The sequence below is a fragment of the Mastigoproctus giganteus genome, chromosome 13, assembly GCF_048544385.1.
Source record: "Mastigoproctus giganteus isolate SK-2022 chromosome 13, ASM4854438v1, whole genome shotgun sequence".
In the NCBI taxonomy this organism is placed as follows: Eukaryota; Metazoa; Arthropoda; class Arachnida; order Uropygi; family Thelyphonidae; genus Mastigoproctus; species Mastigoproctus giganteus.
Window position 1 is genome coordinate 94,856,034 of NC_143587.1, and position 21,311 is coordinate 94,877,344.

Here is a 21,311-nt window from a genome sequence, read left to right on the forward strand (position 1 = left end):
AATGAAAAAAGAAAAATGTTGTTGTTTGATTTGCAATGCTTCCATGGTTAGACCCAAAAAAGGAAATTTAGAAAGGCACTTCATGCACTCCATGGTAAATACCAATCGGATTTTCCGCCTAATAGTGACCTTAGAAAAAATAAATTAAAAGAACTTAAATCCAGATTATTCGCACAACAAAATTTCTTCATGACACCTGATTTACAATCTAAAGCAGTAACTGTTGCATCATTTAAAGTGAGTCATTTTCTTGCAAAAAAATGCAAAACATTTTCTGATGGTCAATTAATCAAAGACTCATTTTTATAAATAACAGATTCTATTTTTGAAAATTTTAAAAACAAAAATGAAATTAAATGTGCTCTTCAAGATCTGCAATTATCTCAAAATACTGTAATGCGAAGCATCGAAAAAATGAGTAAAAATATGAGCGAACAATTGCGTGCTCATATTGCTAGTGGTGTGTCCCTTTCTTTACAACTGGATGAATCTACAGACGTCAGTGATACAGCTCAATTGCTCGTTTTTATTCGTATGGTTTTCGATGATTTTGCCACTAGAAAACTGCTGGGTATGGTTTTGTTAAAAGAAAGAACTAGAGGTCTTGATATATTTAACGCATTCAAAAATTTTATTGAAAAAATTAAATTACCACTATTTAAGCTTGTATCAATAACAACAGATGGAGCCAAAGCAATGACAGGGCATCTTAATGGATTCATCGCATTGTGCCAAAAGGATGGTGAATTTCCATATTTTTTGAGTTACCACTGTATCATCCACCAACAAGTGTTAGCTAGCAAAAGATTAAATACTAAGCATTGTGGACATAGTTTTCAAAGTCGTGAATTCCATCAGAGGACAATCTCTTCAAAGGAAACTTTTCCAAATGCAACTCAATGAAAATGAACCAGATCTGATATTACACACAGATGTGAGGTGGCTGAGTCGGAGTAAGTTTCTACAGAGATTTCAAAATTTGCTGAATGAAATTAAAAAAAAAATTGTTGATCAAAGGGGAGATGATTATCAGCAGCTACAAGATACAGAGTGGTTGTGTGGTCTGGCTTTTTTGGCAGATTTTACCAGTAAAATAAAAGGAAAAAATGAAAATGTGGGTGGCATGATTAGTAATATTCCTGCATATAAATATTAATTTTTGGCAATGGCTAAGGATCTCAAAGGATCTCAATGGCTAAGGATCTCAAAAAAATTCTATCATTTTGCAAATATCAAGTTCATTTGCAAAAATATCCTGTTTTTGAATTTAATAGTGAGAAATATGTTTCTGAAATTGAGGAAGTTGTGGATGACTTTGAAACAATTAAAGACATTGTTCAATATATTTCTTATCCATTTAATGTCGACTTAGATACGAAACAAATTGAAGAAAAAAATCACTGAGATTTTTAACATGGAGAAAATATTACTTGAAAATGAAATTATTACATTGTGAAACAATATCTTCCTAAAAGCCAGATCATCAGAAAAAGACTTTTGTAAATATGTTTGCCAAGAAAAGTACCCACATGTAAAAAAATGCAGTGAACTTTTAAATTCCTGTTTTGGTTCCACATATCTGTGTGAATCAGCCTTTTTGTATTTGGAAAAAAAAGAGAGATGAAGAATCGCTCTACTCTTACAGACTTGTAAGATTCTTTACAGTTTGTCTTATCACAGTATATTCCCGATTTTCAAAGCTTAGCAGGTGACATGAAGACACAAACTTCGCATAAATTAAAAATTTAAATACGTATGAATTTAAAATAAGAATTCTGAATTGTGTTTAAATTTAAAGACAACATTTTTCAATATGTGTTGATTAACTTTTTTAACCATGTGCAATGAAATTCTTGAGATGGTAGATCGCGGCACATTTTGAAGAAAAAAAGATTGCATCACAAATTAAGTTGGCCACCCCTGAGTTAGAGGGTGCAAAGTCCAGACTGCAGGGAGGCTGTTGCATCACCTGCCACCTCACCTGAAAATGTCCTCTTGCAGCAGGTGATATGTATGGGATTTTGCATTATCACAATAAAATGTGACTGCAAAGTATTTCTGTTTCATTTCAATTGGTTTGATCATTTTATTATGTATAGCAAAATTTTTTCTAGGTGACTGTTGATCCTTTTCCAAGAAAAAATCAATATAAAGTCTTCAGGGTCTGAAAAGAGAATGGGCATAATTTTTGCAGCTGACTGTGAAATCCTCAGCTTTCTCTTTTCTGGAAAGGATTTATGCCTCTATCTTGTAACCAAATGTTAGCCCATTCCATGGACTGGCATTTTGTTAGGGCATGCACATCACACTGGCAGCCTTCTGACACTTGTTCTACCCCTTAACTGTTATCAACTTTTTTCAGTGTTTCATATAAGTTTAAGAGTGTTAAACTTATACAAAATCAGTAGTAAATGGTGACACCTAACAGAGATACACTAATATAAAATTTATATTAGTGTATTGAATGTTTGTATAAATAAAATATGAATGTTTGTATAAATAAAATATGAATGTTTGTATAAATAAAATATGAATGTTTGTATAAATAAAATTTAAATAAAATTCTATTTATACAAACATTCATAAATGCTGATCACGAGATTGTGTATTTTTGTGCAATGGAAAAAAATGTGAAAATATTTCTCTCAGTAATACCATCAGTGTGTTGTGGGCACACTAGTGCGGCCCACTAACCTGACAAGAACTGCTTGCACAGCCTGCTAGCCATAAAGGAACTTTTGGTGTAGCCTACAAGTTTGATATCTGTGGGTCAGGGGATCATAATGGCTATCTTAGTTACCACATTCCGGAAGAATGTCAAGATTTCAGTTTTCACAGTTTCACACACTGCTTTCTGTGTTGCCTTCATTTTCCAAGTATTAAGTGCAGGGACCCAACAAGTATGCACTTTCTAATAAGATGTCTATTACTGTAAAAATGTTTATTTGTGAACACCTGAAGAATTAAATTGAATCACATGTTGTTATTGTCAGTTCTTGTTGGATCATTTTGCCCACAAAGCTTCAGTTTCATTACTACACACATACTGCTCTACCACATCAATGCTGGTAGAGCAGTCAGACCACATCAATATCTGTAGCTTTAGCTTTAAAATAACAAAGCTATCTGTTTGTTTGTTTGTTATTTGTTTGTTATTTGGTTTTTAGGAGCATTAGCAACTAAGGCCATATTGCTCCGGGATATGCGGTGGTCATTTCCCTGACCTTTCCGCATCCTCCGTATTTGGTGGTGACGGGCTTGAACCACGGTCTAATCAAGAAGCGTGTGCTATGCACTGCTGCTCCTTTCCACCTGGCTACGCAAAGCTATCTACTAATACTATTGATGTCAATGGTGTCCTTGTCATATGCTTTAAAAGCTTTTCATGAATTGAAGTAGCTATAATTTTGCAAGATATTAAAAGAAATTCAATCACTTCCCACTGTCAAAAAAATACAGATGTCCTTTTGTGGAAACTGGATATCTCTTCTTGAAGACACCTGAAAAGACAGATGCACAAAACTTTCTGTGGTTATGAACCAATATAATATTCATTTAAAATTTTATTGGATTATATATTGTACTTCATGTTTTATAAAACAAAAGGCATTACTTTTCAACCAAACACTTAAAGCTGTGTGACATAAGCACTGGGGAAAACTAAAATGTAAATAGGAGTCTGCTGTAGACCAAATGACTGTGATGAGTATAATGAATAACTACATAGGCAGGTATAGTGGGCAGTATATAAGATGGTATTTTTTAATGAAGAAATTCTAGATGTTTGACCCAACTTTGATCTGTAGATCTGTTTTTGTGAAATTCATATTGATTTTAGTGAGTGTGATTCCAGATACCATTTAAGTCAGTTATTGATAATGGGAGGGTTTAGCTTTCCAAAGTGACTGGAACTTGGGAGTTGCTTGGGAGTCTGTTAACAAATTAACAGAAATTTTCTGGATTTATTGGATGACTATTTTCTACAGTACCATGTTAAAGAGGCAACAGAAGAAAGTAATACCCTTGATCAGATTATCAGCATTGGCTCATCTTGCTTTAAAAATATCCAGATAAAAGAACCATTAAGTGGCAATGATCATAATATACTGATGTGAGATATACTTAAAGACTATTACTGTCAGGGTAAGAGAAAGAGATTTTTCTTTTGTAAAGGTGACTATAATTTCACATAGACAGTTGTTAAATTCCTTTCAGTGGAACTAACTGTTACCAACTGCAGATCTAAATGGAGGTCATTCAGTGAAGTAATCATAAAAGCTTTTTATACCAACAAAGAAATATAGTTCGAGGTTTAGACCTAAATGGATGTCAAATGAACTGATGAGACTAGTCACAGAGAAGCAAAATGTGAGGGATGATTTCATATTTGCAGAGGAAATGGAATCCTACAGCAAGTACAAACAAGTCTGCAATCAGGTCACTAAGGGGATAAGACAAGCTAAGACAGATTATGAGAAGTCTTTAAATAAGAATGCAAAGAAAAGTAGCAAAGAATTCTTTTCTTATGTTAAAACATGAACATGAGGAAAAACATGAACAACATTGGCCTACTAGTCATGAATGGTACAGCTATTAATGACTCTGTCAGGTTGCTGACAAACTACCATCAAGGGTAAAGGGAAGGGTTTTTGCTTTTGTAAAGGTGACTACGGTGGTCTGAGCCAGTATTTAAATTATATATGGTGGAACCAACTGATGATGTTACCAACAGCAAATTCAAAATGGGAAGCATTCAAAGAATTAATCTTGGAAGATACTAGGCTTTTCATACCAACAAAGAAATATTGTTCAAGATTTAGGCCTAAATGGATGTCAGATGAACTAATTAGACATGTGACAGAGGAAAAATGCATGGGATACATATAAATTAACATGTGACACAGAAGCCTATGATAGATATAAGCTGATCTGTAACCAAGTTACAAAGGAGGTTAGGCAGGCGAGGGCTGATTACGAGAAATCTTTGGCAAAAGATGCAAAGAAAAACAGTAAAGAGTTCTTTACTTATATAAACTCTAGAAGGAAGGAAGGAGATGAATCACATTGGTCCACTTGATATCAATGGTTCAACTGTTGATGGTCCTGCTCAGGTAGCTAACAAACTAAATGAATATTTTCCATCGAGATTCACACATTAGGAGTTATTCAGGGAGGGGAATGCCAGAGGTGTATTCAACTCTGGCAGTACGCTAGATAATCTTGTAATAACTGAGAGTAAAGTGGAAGAGAAATTGTTGAAGATAAACACAAGAAAGGCACCTGGGGTGGATGGGATCTATCCAGTAATATTAAAGGAGGCAGCAAAGGAAGTAAGCAAACCTTTAGCCATAATTATGAGAGCTTCCCTGGACTCAGGGGAGGTACCCATGAACTGGAAATGTGCAAATGTGACCACAATCCACAAAGGAGTATCAAAGGGAGACACAGGTAATTACAGACCTGTTAGTTTAACTTCTGTTCCAGGAAAATTAATGGAGGCACTGGTTAAAGAAGCATTGCAGGATCATCTAGACAAGACTTCAGTTATAGCTCGGACACAACATGGGTTTGTTAAGGGGAAGTCTTGTCTGATTAATTTGATTGGATACTATGATGTAGTCACAAAGGAACGGGTGCAAAGAATAACTTTGATATCACATATTTGGATCTTAGAAAGGCCTATGATACTGTTGCACATGGAAGACTGCTGAACAAATTGGAGCAGTGTGGCATTGGAGGCAAATTGCTGCTATGGATAAAGGGATGGTTGAGTGGGAAAAGACAAAGAGTGGTAATCAATGGACACTGCTCTTCGTGGACTAATGTTATTATTGGAGTCCCTCAGGGTTCTGTGTTGGGTCCATTGTTGTTTTCTGTATTTATAAATGATATTGATGACAGTATATCAGGCTTAATGTCCAAGTTTGCACACGATAAGAAGGTTGGCAGGGTTGTTAATAACACTAATGACAGTACACTGCTGTAACAGGATCTAGAAAAGTTGAGCAGATTGGCTAAGAGGTGGCAAATGAAGTTTAACATTGACAAACGTAAAGTACTACATATGGGAAGCAGTAATCCCAGAGTAACGTATCAACTCTATGGTACCACACTGACAGTGGTGGAAAATGAAAAGGACCTGGGGGTAATTGTGCAGGCAGATATGAAGTTTTCTGAGCAATGCAGACGGTCTGCAAGAGTAGCTCATGGTCTCTTGTCAATAATATACAGGAATTTTTCTAGCAGGGATAAGGAGGTGATTATCCCCTTGTATAAGGCAATGGTCAGGCCACACCTTGAGTACTGTATACAGGTCTGGAGGCCTCATTTTAAGAAGGATGTAGAGCTGTTGGAACGAGTACAGAGAAGAGCAACAAGATTAGTGAATGGAATAAAGGGTTGCTCTTACGAAGAAAGGCTTAAGTTTTGCAAATTACAGTGTCTGGAGAATAGGCACCTGCGAGGTGATCTGATTGAGGTGTATAAAGCCTTGAATGGTTTAAGCATGCTCAATGCTGATGGAATTCTTCCTCTTGCTCAGAATAATCGCATGAGAGGGCATAAATTCAAATTGAGGAAAAATGGTTGTAGGATAGATGTGTGGAAGTTTGCCTTTAGCCAGCGGGTGGTTGATTGCTGGAACAAACTTCCATCTGTTGTTGTAGAAGTTTATAGCCTAAATAGATTCAAGGCAGAACTTGACAAACATTTGGAGTGAGTGGATGGGTGAAATAAGCGGTGTTTTTTTTTTTTCCCTTTTTTGGCTGATAATATATAAGCTTGCTTTCTTGCATCATGTGCCTTTACTAATGCTAACTAAATAAATATTTTGCTTCTACTTTCATACAGAAGTTTTTAGGAATGGGAACAGCAGAAGTACACCAAGTTATAACTGGGAGTTAAATGATTTTGTTATAACTAGGGCTTACAATACCAAGATTCCAGGATCCTGAATACCGGGATCCCAGTCATTTTATTTAGGACTTGAAATCCCAGTATTGATACAACAATACCGGTTTTTTGGTACAAATTTAAAAAAATAACTGTTTATGATTTATTCACATAAAGGTTATAAAATCGACAACAATAAATCATTAATATAACAGAATTTGTAACAGAGGGATTGTTATACACAATACAAAAATGTGGAAACCTGAAAACGTCATGAAACTGTAAGACATAAAAATCTTACAAATAAATTTCTCTTGGGAAGTACAGTGTGTGTGTGTGGAAATAAAGCACTTAAGGAATAACGAAAACATCACTACGGAAATATTTCCATTGATAGGGCAATTAAGGAATATGGTGAACGATGGTATGGCAGGTGCAGAAGGGTTAAAATTAAAAGCTTCTGAAAAATAGTTTAATCCTTCTATTACACCGCTACTTGAGGATGCGACACTTAGTGCATTTTGGGGAACGGTGTCAGTATGGAATAGTTCAAAGGTATTGTGAACAAACTGGAGCAGTGTGGCATTGGAGTAGTGGTAATCTAGAGGTAAAAGATGAAAGCATTTTGTTGTGTGGGAAAAATATTCTGTTTTTCCAACCAAATGAAGAAGAGTGAGTTTAAAGAATTACACCATGACTGGGTCAGGTTTAAATTAGATAGGGGGAGATATGTAAATGAGTGCAAACCCCTCTGGGGTTTGCATGTAAGCTTGCGTATAAAAAAGTAGTACAAGGGGCGATTGTAACTTGCAATCAACTGAATAAATAAATACATGAGAAGGAAATATATAAGGTGCTCACACCAAACGAGGGGTTTGTGGTTGCTGTTCGGAGGGTTTGCAGATGCAGTGGTAGTTCTGGGTTCAGTTCTGGGAGTGTCAAGCTATATAGTGAAGAGTTCCACCAGGCATGTTCCTGTGCTAGAAGTTAATCCAGAAGTTGAATAAACAAGCCAGTCAGATAGTGCCCTGGCTTCTACTACTGCTGTGGTAATTTCCTTCAGTATTAACAGAGAACTGTACCCGAATTAAGGCAGTACTGGAAGAGCTATAGAGCATAGAGAGAATCACTGGCACTTCATGGAAGAAATCCACACAAAGGAATCCCACCATGAAAGAGAAGGAAGGTAAGTCCTCTGAACTGTGTTGTATTGGAAATGGTACTTAGATAAAGTGGTAGATTATTTTAGAGTAAGGTTGAAGTATCGTTTAAACTGAATATAATTAACTAAGTACCAAAATTAGATCCAGTTTAAATGATAACACTATTGATTGCTTATGTTTCTTAAGAGCTCACTTTATTTGGACAGGTAGTGTGGATGCCTAGACATAACCAAATTTGAAGTTTTGATATGTATATTTTAATGTTTTAGAATAACTGTATGTTTAATATTTTTTTTGTTAGAATATTTATTATTGTAATAAAAGTTTGATTTAAAACATGAATTCAAGTAATTATTTGTTTTATAACTTAATTTATTGCACCTAATTGTCATCAAAATTTATTGCAAGGGTTTTTTTTTTTTTGGAATACCAGTATCCCAGTTTCATAAATTAAAAATACCGAAATACCAGTATTAAAATTTTTACCAGTATTGTGAGCCATAGTTATAACTGAGAAATTGCTGAAGGCTAAAAGTAAATAAGGCACCCAGGGCCAATGGTATCGATCCAGTTATATTAAAAGCAGAAGCAAAAGAGAAAAGCAAAACACTAGCCATAATTATGAGGGCATCCTTGGATTCAGTTGAAGATCCTATTGATTGGAGGTGTACAAATGTGTCTCCTATTCACAAAGAGGTATCAAAGGGTGAAGTGAGCAATTACAGACCTGAAAACTTGACCTCAGGAAAAATAATGGAGTCAGTGGTTAAAGACATATTGCAGGATAGTCTTAAAAGGAATGGGATTATATAAAAACTACAGAATGGGTACATAAGGGTGGGGGATCCTGCCTGACCAACCTGACTGGCTACTACGATGCAGATAATAATTCTGACATTACATATTTGATTTTAGTAAACTTTTGATGGTGTTTACACAAAAGACTGCTGTATAAATTGGAGCAAGTTACTGTTATGGATAAAGGGATAGTTGAGTGGCAGAAGGCAGAGGGTAGTTATAAACAGGCACTGCTCTTCTTGGACTATGTTATTAGCAGAGACTAAGGAACATTTGCTGGAACAGTTGTGGTGTCGATATGTGAAAGGTTCTGTCATAAGAGAGCAACAATCTAGATCTAATATTCATGGTGTCCTCATGGTCCTCCCAAGTATGTTGCTGCCTCTAAGATCTTAAGATGGCTTGTTGTGGATGGGGTTTCCCCTTGTGTGAGGATCAGATAGATTTAAGATCTGTAAGCAGTGTGATGGTCCACTGCTGCATTAAGGACTTTAGTTAATATTTTGTTATTTCCTATTTGTGATTGTCCAGGAGGATTGACCTCTGCTGAACATTAGATGGTAGTGACCTACCTCCATGTGGTGGGAATGGAAATTCATGGTGTGGGGTGCGATATCCCTATCCCCGACACAAGGCTAAATGTCGCTCACCAGCAAATCTTTTCATTTATTTTGTTTCTTATTTTAAATTGACTAAAAGTGATGTTACTATAACCAAACTGACATGTTCCTGGTTTGATCAAATAAGCAGATAAGCTCTAGATGCATATGTGTGAGAATATGGGTGGTCTCTAGCTTACTGATTAACTTAAATGACAAATAACTTCCTAAATATAGTCTGCTTATACTGCAATAGTTTCTGAATTTTTTTTTATGATTTGCAGGATTTTTCTCCATGGGTTATTCCAATTCAATTTCCATGTTGTGCAGGTGTTTGGCCTGCACAACATGAAAATTGGTCTGAGAATACAGTTCTACAGATATAATACACTTACAGCTACAACTGCAAGCATGGGAATCATTAATACCAATACATAATAATAATATGTGGGGGGGGGAGTTGAAACTTTTAGCCTAATATGGATCGCAAGGGTTTTCGTGAAAGACAATATTGCCAATCTGTGCTATGATTCTTCTTTGTGTTCAAAGAAAATTTCAAGTTTGTAACTATATTCTTCTCCTTTGCAGAAAGTGTTGAAGTATAGAGGTGAATGAAGATGGCAAATGTTGAGAGAACAAAGCACCATGCACTCATTGAGTACCTTCATTTAAAGGGAATATTGCCAAAATAAATTCACAAAGACATGCATCAAACAATAAGGGAACCTTGTCCTTCCTACACCACAGTCAAAAACTGGGTTGCAAAATTTAAGCATAGACGAGAAAGCGTTGAAGATGCATCCTACAGTGGGAAGCCTGTTACCATGTTGACACCTGAAAATTTGGATGCCATTCATGACCTGATCATGCAAGATAACAGAATAACATTTAATAACATTCATAAGACAACATTCAACAGCTCCCATGAGCAAGCTCACAACATTGTGGTGAATGTTTTAGGAATGAAGGTTTCTTTAAGGTGGGTCCCTAAAGCACTGAATGCAGATCAGAAGTGGGAAACAGTGAGGGGCTCTTGAGAGATTGTGCAGCATTTTGAAATTAACAAAGCACAGTTTTGGGGCTTAGAAAATAGAAACAAAAGAACAATCAAAACAGTGGAAGCATCTCTCTTTCCCCCTCCTAAAAAGTTCGATGCAGAAGTTGGCTGGAAAAGTTATGGCATCCATTTGCTGGGATGCAGAAGGAGTGATCATGGTTCATTTCCTGAAACGGGTGCCACTATCAATGCCAATTATTATTCTAATCTACTGAGACATTTCCATGAGGAATTGAAGCTCAAGAGGAGCAGGAAATTGGCCAAAGGAGTTATCTTGCATCAAAACAATGCACCAGTGCACACAGAGTTTGCGACTTGGGCAACATTGCATGACTGTGGGTTCAAGCTACTGCAGCACCCACCCTACTACTAGATTTGGCTCCATCAGGCTATTTTCTATTTCCAAATCTCAAAAAGGATTTGAAAGGACAGAAATTCAATGGTGACAATGCAGTGATGGATGCAGCCAACAACTGGTTTAAATCAAACACTTCTGAATTTTATTCGAGCAGGTTAAAAAAACTAGAAGATCATGTCAGACATGTTGAAGGGAATTACGTAGGGAAAAAATTGGTTTTTCACAACTTTCCAGCATTCCTTCTATGAGAAGCTAGAAAGTTTTCAACCTTCCTTCATATGATATAAAAAAGGTTAAAAGGTTCAAATGAAAACTACTGTGATTGCTTATGAACTTCTTATTTGCTTTATTAATAACATGATATCCTGACAACACCTTTTTAAATTCTCTTGGAAATAAGGCAGAAACTAATCTTACAACTAAAATCAAGAAAGTGAAGAAATCCCATCGACTTACCTTTTGTAAATGCATATTTTTAGTTAAAGTTTCTTCTAGCATCCTTTGCATTCTACGATTAATTTCTTTTAAGTTTTCATCTCCTTTGTCTTTGATGAAATCAACGACTCTTTTCACTGTTAACTTGTCATGAAGGATAGTTGGATGTGGGTCTGAAAAACAATATGAAATACATGAAATCTTTGTTTGTAAAAACTGATAATTTGTTTATATATACCAAGCAGAAATAGCATGCTTAACAACATAAACATAAAATATAATCATGGATTTTACTGGATTAAAACTTTTGGGAGGGAGATCCTGAAATCTAACAACTTTGGGATCAAACCCATCATCAGATTTAAGAATAAAACCTCACAAACTTGTACTGCCTTATCTATGATAATGCAACCTAATATACCAGTGTGCATCATATAACTATTGTCAAAGGTAAAGGGGAGGGATATGCTTTCATAAAGATGACTACAATTGGTCTCAGACAGTTTTTAATTACAATTCAGTGGGAGTAACTGCAAATTCTAAAGAGGAAATGTTCAGAGAAGTAATCACAGAAGCTACTAGGCTTTTTTACATCAACTAAAAAGAGATAATATTCAAAGTTTTGACCTAAATGGATGTAAGATAAACTGATGGGAATAGTGCCAAAGAAGAAAAATGCATGGGGTGCATAAGTTATCAGGGGACAGAGAAATCTGCAGAACTATAAATCTGTAATTAAGTTGCGGGAGGGGGGTTACCAAGCAAGCTAAGACAGATTACAAGTAGTCTCTGGTAAAGGCTGCACAGAAAAGTAGCAACAACTTTTTTACTTATGTTAACAGTACAAGAAGAGGGATGAATCACACTGCTCTACTACACTCACTGACCAAAAAATTAGAGACTTTAGCAAATGACAGCAAGAGATAATTAAAAACATATGGTATACTGTATACTTTTCTGGGGCATCATAATCAATCCAATCATGGGGAAGATAAGTGATCTTTCTAAAAAGTGTTCTTACTGGAGCACATTTAACAGGAGCCATAATTGCTAAAATAGAGAAAATCACAACTGTGTTGAACTGTGGTGTGTGTTAAAAGAATCTGGGATTTGTTAGTCGTGCATGATATGAAGGCCAGTTCTTTCTGTAAAAATTCAAAGGATTTGAATGGAGACGTTCACCAACACTAAGACTGGACTGTGTAACAATGGAAAAAGATCATGTGTTCTGAAGTCTCGATTTACACATTTTGCACCAATGGCAGGAGGAAAGTGTGGCATGAACCGTGTGACAATGCTACATTTTTACTCAGATTGTGATAGTTTCTTTCAAGATGACAATGCAACTATCTACCATGCAAAAACTACATTTAAATGTTTCAAGGAACATTTCCAAGACATCCAACATCTATCCTGGCTGCATAATTCCTCAGATCTGAATCCAGCTGAAAATGTTTGGGATTTGTTGGAAAGGGCAATTTAGTTTCATAGTTTTCTACTGTCCACAATATACCAGCTTACAAATACTCTAATGGAAAAGCAGTCAAATCTGAGCTAGCCTCCCTCAGACACCTAGTGAAATCCATGCCTTGACATGTACAAGGCAATTTTGGCAAAAATAGGACTTACTAGATATTGATAAAGGTTTCTAACTTTTTGGCCATTTAGTGTAGATATGAATGGTATAACTGTTGATGAACCTGTTTGGGTCACTGATAAGCTGAATAGATATTCTGCATCTACATTCACATGATACGAATTTTTTGGGGATAGGAATACCAGAAAAACATTAAATTCTAACAAGGAGCTAAATGATTTTGTGATAACTAAGAAGAAAGTGAAAAATTGAGGCTAAAATTAAATAAGACACCTGGACAGATGGTATCATATTAAGATAGGCAGCAAAACAGATAAGCAAACCTTTAGCCATGATTATGAGGGTACCCTTGGATTCAGAGGAGGTCCCTATGGATTGCAGATGTGTGAATGTCTTACCAATTCACAAGGGTGATATGACTAATTACAACCTGTTAGCTTGACTTTTCCAGGGAGAATAATGGAGTCATGGGTTAAAGAAGTATTGCAGCACCATACAGAAAGAAATGCAGTTATATCCATGCAGGTGAATTTGTTAAGGGGAGACCTTGTTCGACCAATCTGGATACCGTGATACAGTAACAAAGGAACCAGATGCAAGAAATAATTTTGACAGCATATACTTACATTTCAAAAAAAATTTTTGATACTGTTCCACCTGAAAGAACACTGCACAAATTGGAGAAGTGTGGTATTACAAGCAAGTTACTGCTAAGGATAATAGTATAATTGAGTGAGAGAAGACAAAGAGTGGTTATAGACAGGTAATGCCCTTCTTGTACCAATGTTATTAGTGGATCCCCCAGCGTTCAATTCTGGGCCCACTGTTGTTTTCAATATTTACTAATGATAATGAAAAGTCATATCAGGCTTAATGTCCAAATTTTGCATATGATATGAAGGTTGGCAGGGTGGCTAATGACAATCGGATTATGCTACTGCAGCAAAGATCTCAAAAATTTAAGTAGATGGGCTGTGAAGTGGTAAATGGAGTTTAACATTGACAAATATAAAGTGCTGCATGTGAGTGGTAATAATCTCAGAATAACATACCAACTCTGTGGTACCACACTCAAGGTAGTAGAGAACTAAAAAAGACATGAAGTTCTCTAAGCAGTGCAGACAGGCTGCTAGTTAGGGCTTACAATACTGGGATCCCAGTCATTTTTTTCCAATATTGATACAAAAAATACCGGTTTTTCAGTACTACTTAAAAAAAAATAATAATTGTTTATAATTTAATCACATAAAGGTTATAATATCACCTTTATGTGATGATCTCTACTAGCAAATGTTCAATAAATCATCGATAGGACACCATGCAACACTGCAACCTGTTCATAATTCTCGGACAACTTCATGTCTGACCATACCGTAACTCCGAAGTCCCGTTTCTCCACTACTGACTAAAGTAGTGGAGAAACGGGACTCCCACCCATTCAACTCCACCAAGTGTATAAGTTATTTTGGGATCGCTGTTCCCCAGGTGTAAGACCTTGCATTTTGCTGAATTAAAGCATAGCTGTCACTTTTCTGACCATCCCGGAAGTCTATCTAGGTCAATCTGAAGAAGCTCTATTTGGCGGTTATCATTGACTACTCTACTGATCTTTACATCGTCTGCAAGTTTAGACCTCATGCCCTCCATCCCTTCATAGATCTCCCTTAAGATAATCAAAAACAACGGTGGTCCCAATACTGGTTGTGGGGAACCCCACTACTTACATTAACCCAATCTGAGGAATAACCATTTATCACAATCCTCTGCCTGGTGCCCTCAAGCCATCATGCTATCCATCTAAGGATTTTCCCTATGATTCCCGCCTGCTCCAACTTATAAAGTAACCACTCATGTGAGACTGAGTCAAATGATTTGCTGAAATCCAAATAAACAATGTCAAAATTATTCCCTAAATCCAGCTCACGAGTGACCTGTCAAAATGGCTAACCAGATTTGTTAAACATGATTTTCCTTTTACAAAACCATGCTGTGTATCCTACAGAATTTCATTTCCATCTAAATGATCCTGAATTCCATCCTTGATCATTGCCTCCATGATTTTCCCTACTACTAAAGTTAGACTGGGCAGTTGGTAATTTCCCGTTACACTCCTAGAACCGCCTTTATATTCCAATTTACACCAATCGAACGGAATCTCTCCTGTCCAGTGATGCTCTCATAACTAGCCTTAATGGTTCAATGCACTCACTTGCAGCCGCCTCTAAGATTATAGGGTATATGCAGTCAACCATAGGAGCCTTACTCACTTGTAGGCATGAAAGTTCTCATTAAATAATCATTTGAAATTTCTACATCATTAATTACATTTTTTTTCAACTTCCCTTCCATAATACCTCATTGACACTAAGGTTTTTTTTTTTTTTATGTAAATATCGATGCAAAGTAACTGTTGAGTTCATCTGCAACTTCAGCTATGCTATCTAATACTATCCCACATCCATTACATAAGGGTCCAATCTGATTTGTCCTTCTGTTCTTTGCATTTATATATGTGAAGAATTCCTTAACTGCAACCTTTGCTCTCTTCTTTATTCCTTATCCCCACTCTTTGCTCTCTCCCAGACTCAGTAAAGATACTATACTGAAAATTATACTTCAAAACATCTTTCTCCTTCAGAAAATAATGAACATAATTCAACCATGGAAGACCAACATGGAACAGAACATCAGTGTTCCACAAATTCTTTCCAAAATAAGAAATTGCCTGACTCCAATGAGATTTTAAAAGATGAACTTGAGTCAGAAATCAATGAAATACTATTAACTATTTTTTGCTAAAAAAGTTAAAAGCCTTTGCTTATGTTTCTTAAGAGCTCACTTTATTCGGACAGGTAGTGTGGATGCTTAAACATAACTAAACTTTGCAGTAACAATATGTATTTTTTGTTTTTAGAATAACTGTATTTTAATGATTTTTTTTCAGAATATTTATTATTACAATAAAAGTTTATTTAAAACATGAATTCAAGTAATTACAGTACCTGTTTTTTTCCTTACTTTATTGCATCTAACTGTCATCAAAATTTATTGAGAAAAACATTTGTTTTTGGAATACCAGTATTAATAACGGTATCCCGGTTTCATAAATTAAACATACTGAAATACCAGTATTAAGATTTTGACCGGTATTGTAAGCCCTATTGCTAGTACAAAGCAGCATTCCTATGCCAATGATACACAGGAATATTACTGCCAGGGAAAAGGAGTTAATTATTAGCATTAGTAGGGGCATATGATGCAAGAAAGCAAGCTTATGCAGCATCAGCCAAAAAAAAAAAAAAAAAAAAAAAACCCTTCCACTTCACCCCTCCGTTCGTTCGAAATACCTGTCCAGCTGAGCCTTAAATTTATTTAGGCTATCAACTTCCACAACAAGGGATGGAAGTCTGTTTCACCAACCAACTACCCGCTGGCTAAAGGCGAATTTCCGCACATCTATCCTACATCTGTCTTTCCTCAATTTGAATTTATGCCCTCTCAGGTGATTATTCTGAGCAAGAGGCAGTATTCCATCAGCATTGAACATGCTCAAACCAATCAAGACTTTGTACACCTCTAAAATTTTTCTGCTGTATACAGTGGTGAGCTGTTAATATTTTAAAACAGGCTTGAAGTTTTGCAGACTTTTTATTCTTTTTTTTACAACTAGGAAAATATAATACATACATTTTTTTCATAATAAAATTTTAATATCGAAATAAAAAAATAACATGAAATATTTCCCATATAACAAATAACATAAAAAACTATTACAAAATATTCGAGAATATAAAACAAATATATTAAATAAAAAAACAAACTATTCTAGAAAAGGTACACAAAAATCACAGATTGCATGAAAAAAATTATTACACAAATATTCAATGAAAATTTATTTTAAAAATTGCCATATAGAATTTACTTCTTTATTATTATTAGCCATATGGTGCAAGGAAGCCTGAGACTTACGCTGCACCAGCCAAAAAAAATTTCCCGAGTTACCCTGAGAGAGAGTCGAAAGTAAAGGAGTCACCAAGAAAGAGAAGAATGATGATATCCAGCTCAGGACCCTGGGTGTGCCAAGCCCATACTCACCAGATGTGAGCCCCTGGGGTTATTTGTTGTTGATCTTCTGCTCTGCTCAACAGCTGAGCAATGATTACAGATGAAAGATTTGACGTAGCGATCCAGATCAAATTGAAGAAATGGTTTTCCATTTAGATTTATGGTCATCACATCTGCAACATGTTTAATTATCAAAGATGCTCTTTTTATTGTTACAATATTATTTATTATGCTAAAAGCTAACTGAGCTGTTTTTAGCAGTTGTTTGAATTTCTTTATCATTCAATTTGTCAATGGAATTTGGAAGCACATGCCTTTGTGATTTGTTGTTTGTTTTAACAATTTTTTATGTGCCACTGACTCATCGTGAAAGGGTAGTTTTTTGCATAAAGATGCCTGTCTATTCTATTCCATTCGGCTCTATGTTAATTCCATCCATCCTTTTGAATCATGACAATGTTTTTCTTGTTCAACACCCAAGTTTTTATATTTAGCACAAACAGAACAACCTAATTTTCCATTTTGAATGATAGCCATTTATACTGAGTTTTTAAAAAAAAAAATTGCTTGTTTCTCATTCCAAAAATCGGGACGTTGCTGTTCTACCTCATTACTAACACACTGCTTATCTATAACATCCTCATTACTAATGTTTGTATTTGTAGAATTATTTGCTGAAACAGCTTCACTATGAACATTAATTTTTTTCCCATTATACTAACAGAATCTGTAGAAGCAGATTTCTGTTGTTTTTTGTTTTGTTTCTTGTCTTTTCCAAAAAAATTAATAAATTGGACTGTCTTTTATATTTTCATGGCTAATAAATTTAAAAAAGTGCTTTAAAAACTATGTGCATAGATTTTGATAATGAGCAATATCATTATCATACCAAGCACAGAAACTCAACTGATTACTTTCTCTGTCGCACCTACCCTGATATAAAAATCGGCCTATCTCACTTGCACACTTATCCCTACCACATGGCCTATGACAACCATTCGGATATGTTATACAAAATGCAACATTCTCAGTGACATTTTGCAGTACCGTATGTTCATGAATGAAAGATACTCAATAATTGAATTCAGGATTTAATTTGTAAAATAAATTATCGTTTCAACAATGCGCTCATAAATTTTCAAAAAAAAATAAATAATAAATAATAATAATATGCTCTTGCAAACCCATGCAAGCCAACTATAACTCATCACCGGCTCTAAAATGCAATTGTCAGGCCACATCTTCTAGGAAGAATGTGGATCTGCTGGAATGGATGTAAAGAAGAGTGAAGAGGTTAGTGAGAGTTTCAAATGAGTACTCTTAACAAGAAAGATTTCAGGTTTGCAAATTGCAGCATTCGGAAACTGGGCACCAGTGAGGAAATCTGATTGAGGTGTTTAATGTTTTAAATGGATTGAGTAAGCTAAATGTTGATGGCATCCTTATTCTTACTCAGACATCACACACACAAAGGGGTATAAATTTAAATTGCAGACAGCTGTTTGCAGGCTAGATATGTTGGAATTTGCCATCAGACAGCAGCTAGTTTACTGTAGGAACAAACTTCCATCCAGTGTTTTGGAAGTGAGTAGTTTCAATAGATTTAAGGAAGAATTAGACAAATTATTAGAGGGGCCAAATTATGTGGGATGTAGGAAACTTTTTCTTTCCCAGATGATGCTATATTTAAACCTGCTTTCTTGCATCATTTGCTTCCTCCAATTCATACTAAATGGATGTCTGTGGCGGTTCTTTTATGCGTTACACCAGATTTCGGTTTGGTTTGGTTTGGTTTGATGGCGCATGGGCGACTAAGGCCATGATGTGACAAGTCCAGCATTGCACCAGATGCTTCCCTTTTAAGACTCAGTAATCTGTCATTGTATTTATGTTTCATCTTCCCTAGTATCTTAGGCGTCTCCATAGCCAGATGGAAGGAGCAGCAGTGCGTAGCACACGCTTCTTGATTAGACCGGGGTTCGAGACCATCACCACCAAATACGGAGGATGCGGAAAGGTCAGGGAATGACCACCGCATATTCCCGGAGCAATATGGCCTTAGTTGCTAATGCTCCTAAAAAAAAAAAAAAAAAAAACCAAACCAACCCTAATATCTTTTTTCCATCTCCTTTATCTCAGAGGAATCACCCACCTTGTTCCTTGCTGAGAGAGCCAAGATTTTCTGGGAGTTAAAAATCTATGCAAGAGAACAAAATAAACCTTCATGCTCATCTTACATCCTAATTTTTGAAACTTATTATATATATTTTCAATGATACTTTCATAATTGATTTCTTTCTTTTTCCATAAAAAGTTGTGAACTGTATTTTTGAAGCCAATCCACAATGCCAATCAGCCAATCCAATTGTGCAGTCAGATATGAAGTTTTCTGAGCAGTGCAGACAGGATCCAGAGCAGGTCATAGGATATTGTCAATGATATACAGGGATTTTGGTAGTATGAAAAAGGACGTGATTATCCCTTTGTATAAGGCAATGGTCAGGCCACACTTTGAGTACTGCCAAAATGTCTGGAGGCATCATCTTAGGAAGGATGTAGAATTGCTTGAGTGAGCACAGAGAAGGGCATCAAGATTGGTGAGGGGAACGAAGAGGTCCTCTCACCAAGAAAGGCTTAAGTTCAGCAAATTGCAGCATCTGGAGACTTGACACCTGTGAGTTGATCTGAATGAGGTGTATAAGGCCTTGAATGGGTTGAGCAGGCTCAATTCTGATGAGATTCTTCCTCTTGCTCAGATTACAAACCTGAGGGACAAAAATTCAAACTGAGGAAAGACAGTTGTAGAATAGGTGTGCAGAAATTTGCCTTTAGCCAGCAGGTAGTTGGTTGCTGGAACAAACTTCCATCTGTCGTGGAAATTGATAGCTTAAATAAATTCAAGGAGGAACTGGACAAACTTTTAGAGGGACTGGATGTGTGGGGGATTTTTGTTTTTTTTTTTTTTTTGCTGATGATAAGCTTGCCTTCTTGCATCACATGCCTCTACTACTTACTATCCACACTTCTTTTTTCTTTGTGTTTGTCATTCCTTCAGAATGCTCATATGGAATTAACTTTCTTATCTATTATTCGTGAAAAAATTTTCTTTTGAGTTTCACATCAGATAAATATGAAGGAAATGTACTGCAAAGATACTCACTGCAATTACTATCTTTGTCTAAAACCTTTATAAACTGCTTCATTACCATGATCTGATATCATGTGGTGGTTTCTGTGTGTGGTTATCAATTTTCATTGAAGATTGCACAATTTAATAGAAGTATTTTCAGAAATATGCATTATGATCCCTATCTTGGAGGCCTGCTTGGTTTGTAACAGAATCACAAATTGCATCTCATTACTTAGGTACTTAATATACAGGGTGAGTCAAAATTATGAATACACGCTTTTAACAATCCATAATTTATGAATTAGATGAACAATTTGTATTATTTCTTTTTCAGATTGAAAAAGAAATAATACAAATCATAGAATTTATGGAGAACACACAAATAAGTTTTGAGTTTCAGCCACTCTGAAAAAAAGAAATAATACAAATAATACCAGAAATGTCAAAATGTCATAGAGGTTCAGTATGCAGAGGAAAGACAATATGGAAAAAGGGCACATACTCATCTAACAAAAATGTCTGCATGATAAATCTGAGGAACATGGAGCTGTGCACAATATCAATAAAACAATTGTCAGAAAAGGACATTGAGCAGTATTGAGAATATTGAAGCTGTCATGAATGCATCTGAATATTCCCCATAAAAGTCAACAAGCCAGTATTCACAAGAACTGCAAATGAATATTAATATTATTATTATTATTATTATTATTGCTACTCTTATATTATTTCTCCCTGATTGGGGGTTCCACCTCATGACGGGTATTGCTACCAAGTACACAGGGTGGTTATTGTTATGTCTGATGTTACTGTTGGTCGAGGAACTCTCTGACAATCATACAGGTGTTCAGGATTGCGACTTCCTGGAATTCCTTGTAGGTGTTCGCTGGGAGACTTATTGCTGCAATGATGGAGATCATTGTAGTGTCTGCCATGGAGTGTCTTCTCTGCCCATCTTTCTAGCTTCATTTGTACCTCCTGTTTGGGGGGGAGACTCCTTACTTAGGTTGAGTGAGGAGTCCTCCCACTTGTCTATCATCCTTATGGCCTGGTGGAGTGCTGCTGTGTGTTTCTGGAAGTAATCCTTCAGGTTAACTATCGCTGTCTGCTATTGCTCAATGAGGTATATCAGGCCCCTTCCTCCTCCTCCTTCCCAGGCAATTGTCAGTCTTTCCATGGCAGCTCTCAGGTGGTGTTGGCAGCTCTTGGTCATCACTG

At 35.9% G+C, this 21,311-nt stretch overlaps 1 protein-coding gene across 1 annotated transcript in view; it reads right to left on the bottom strand.

The window, feature by feature from the left end:
* Positions 1-21,311, bottom strand: part of LOC150076266 (GRIP1-associated protein 1-like) — a 370,153-nt gene that overhangs the window by 12,268 nt on the left and 336,574 nt on the right. The window contains exon 22 of the mRNA XM_090387422.1: positions 11,323-11,474. Within this exon, the coding sequence (XP_090243548.1) occupies positions 11,323-11,474 (152 nt within the window). The remainder of the gene's footprint in view (positions 1-11,322; positions 11,475-21,311) is intronic.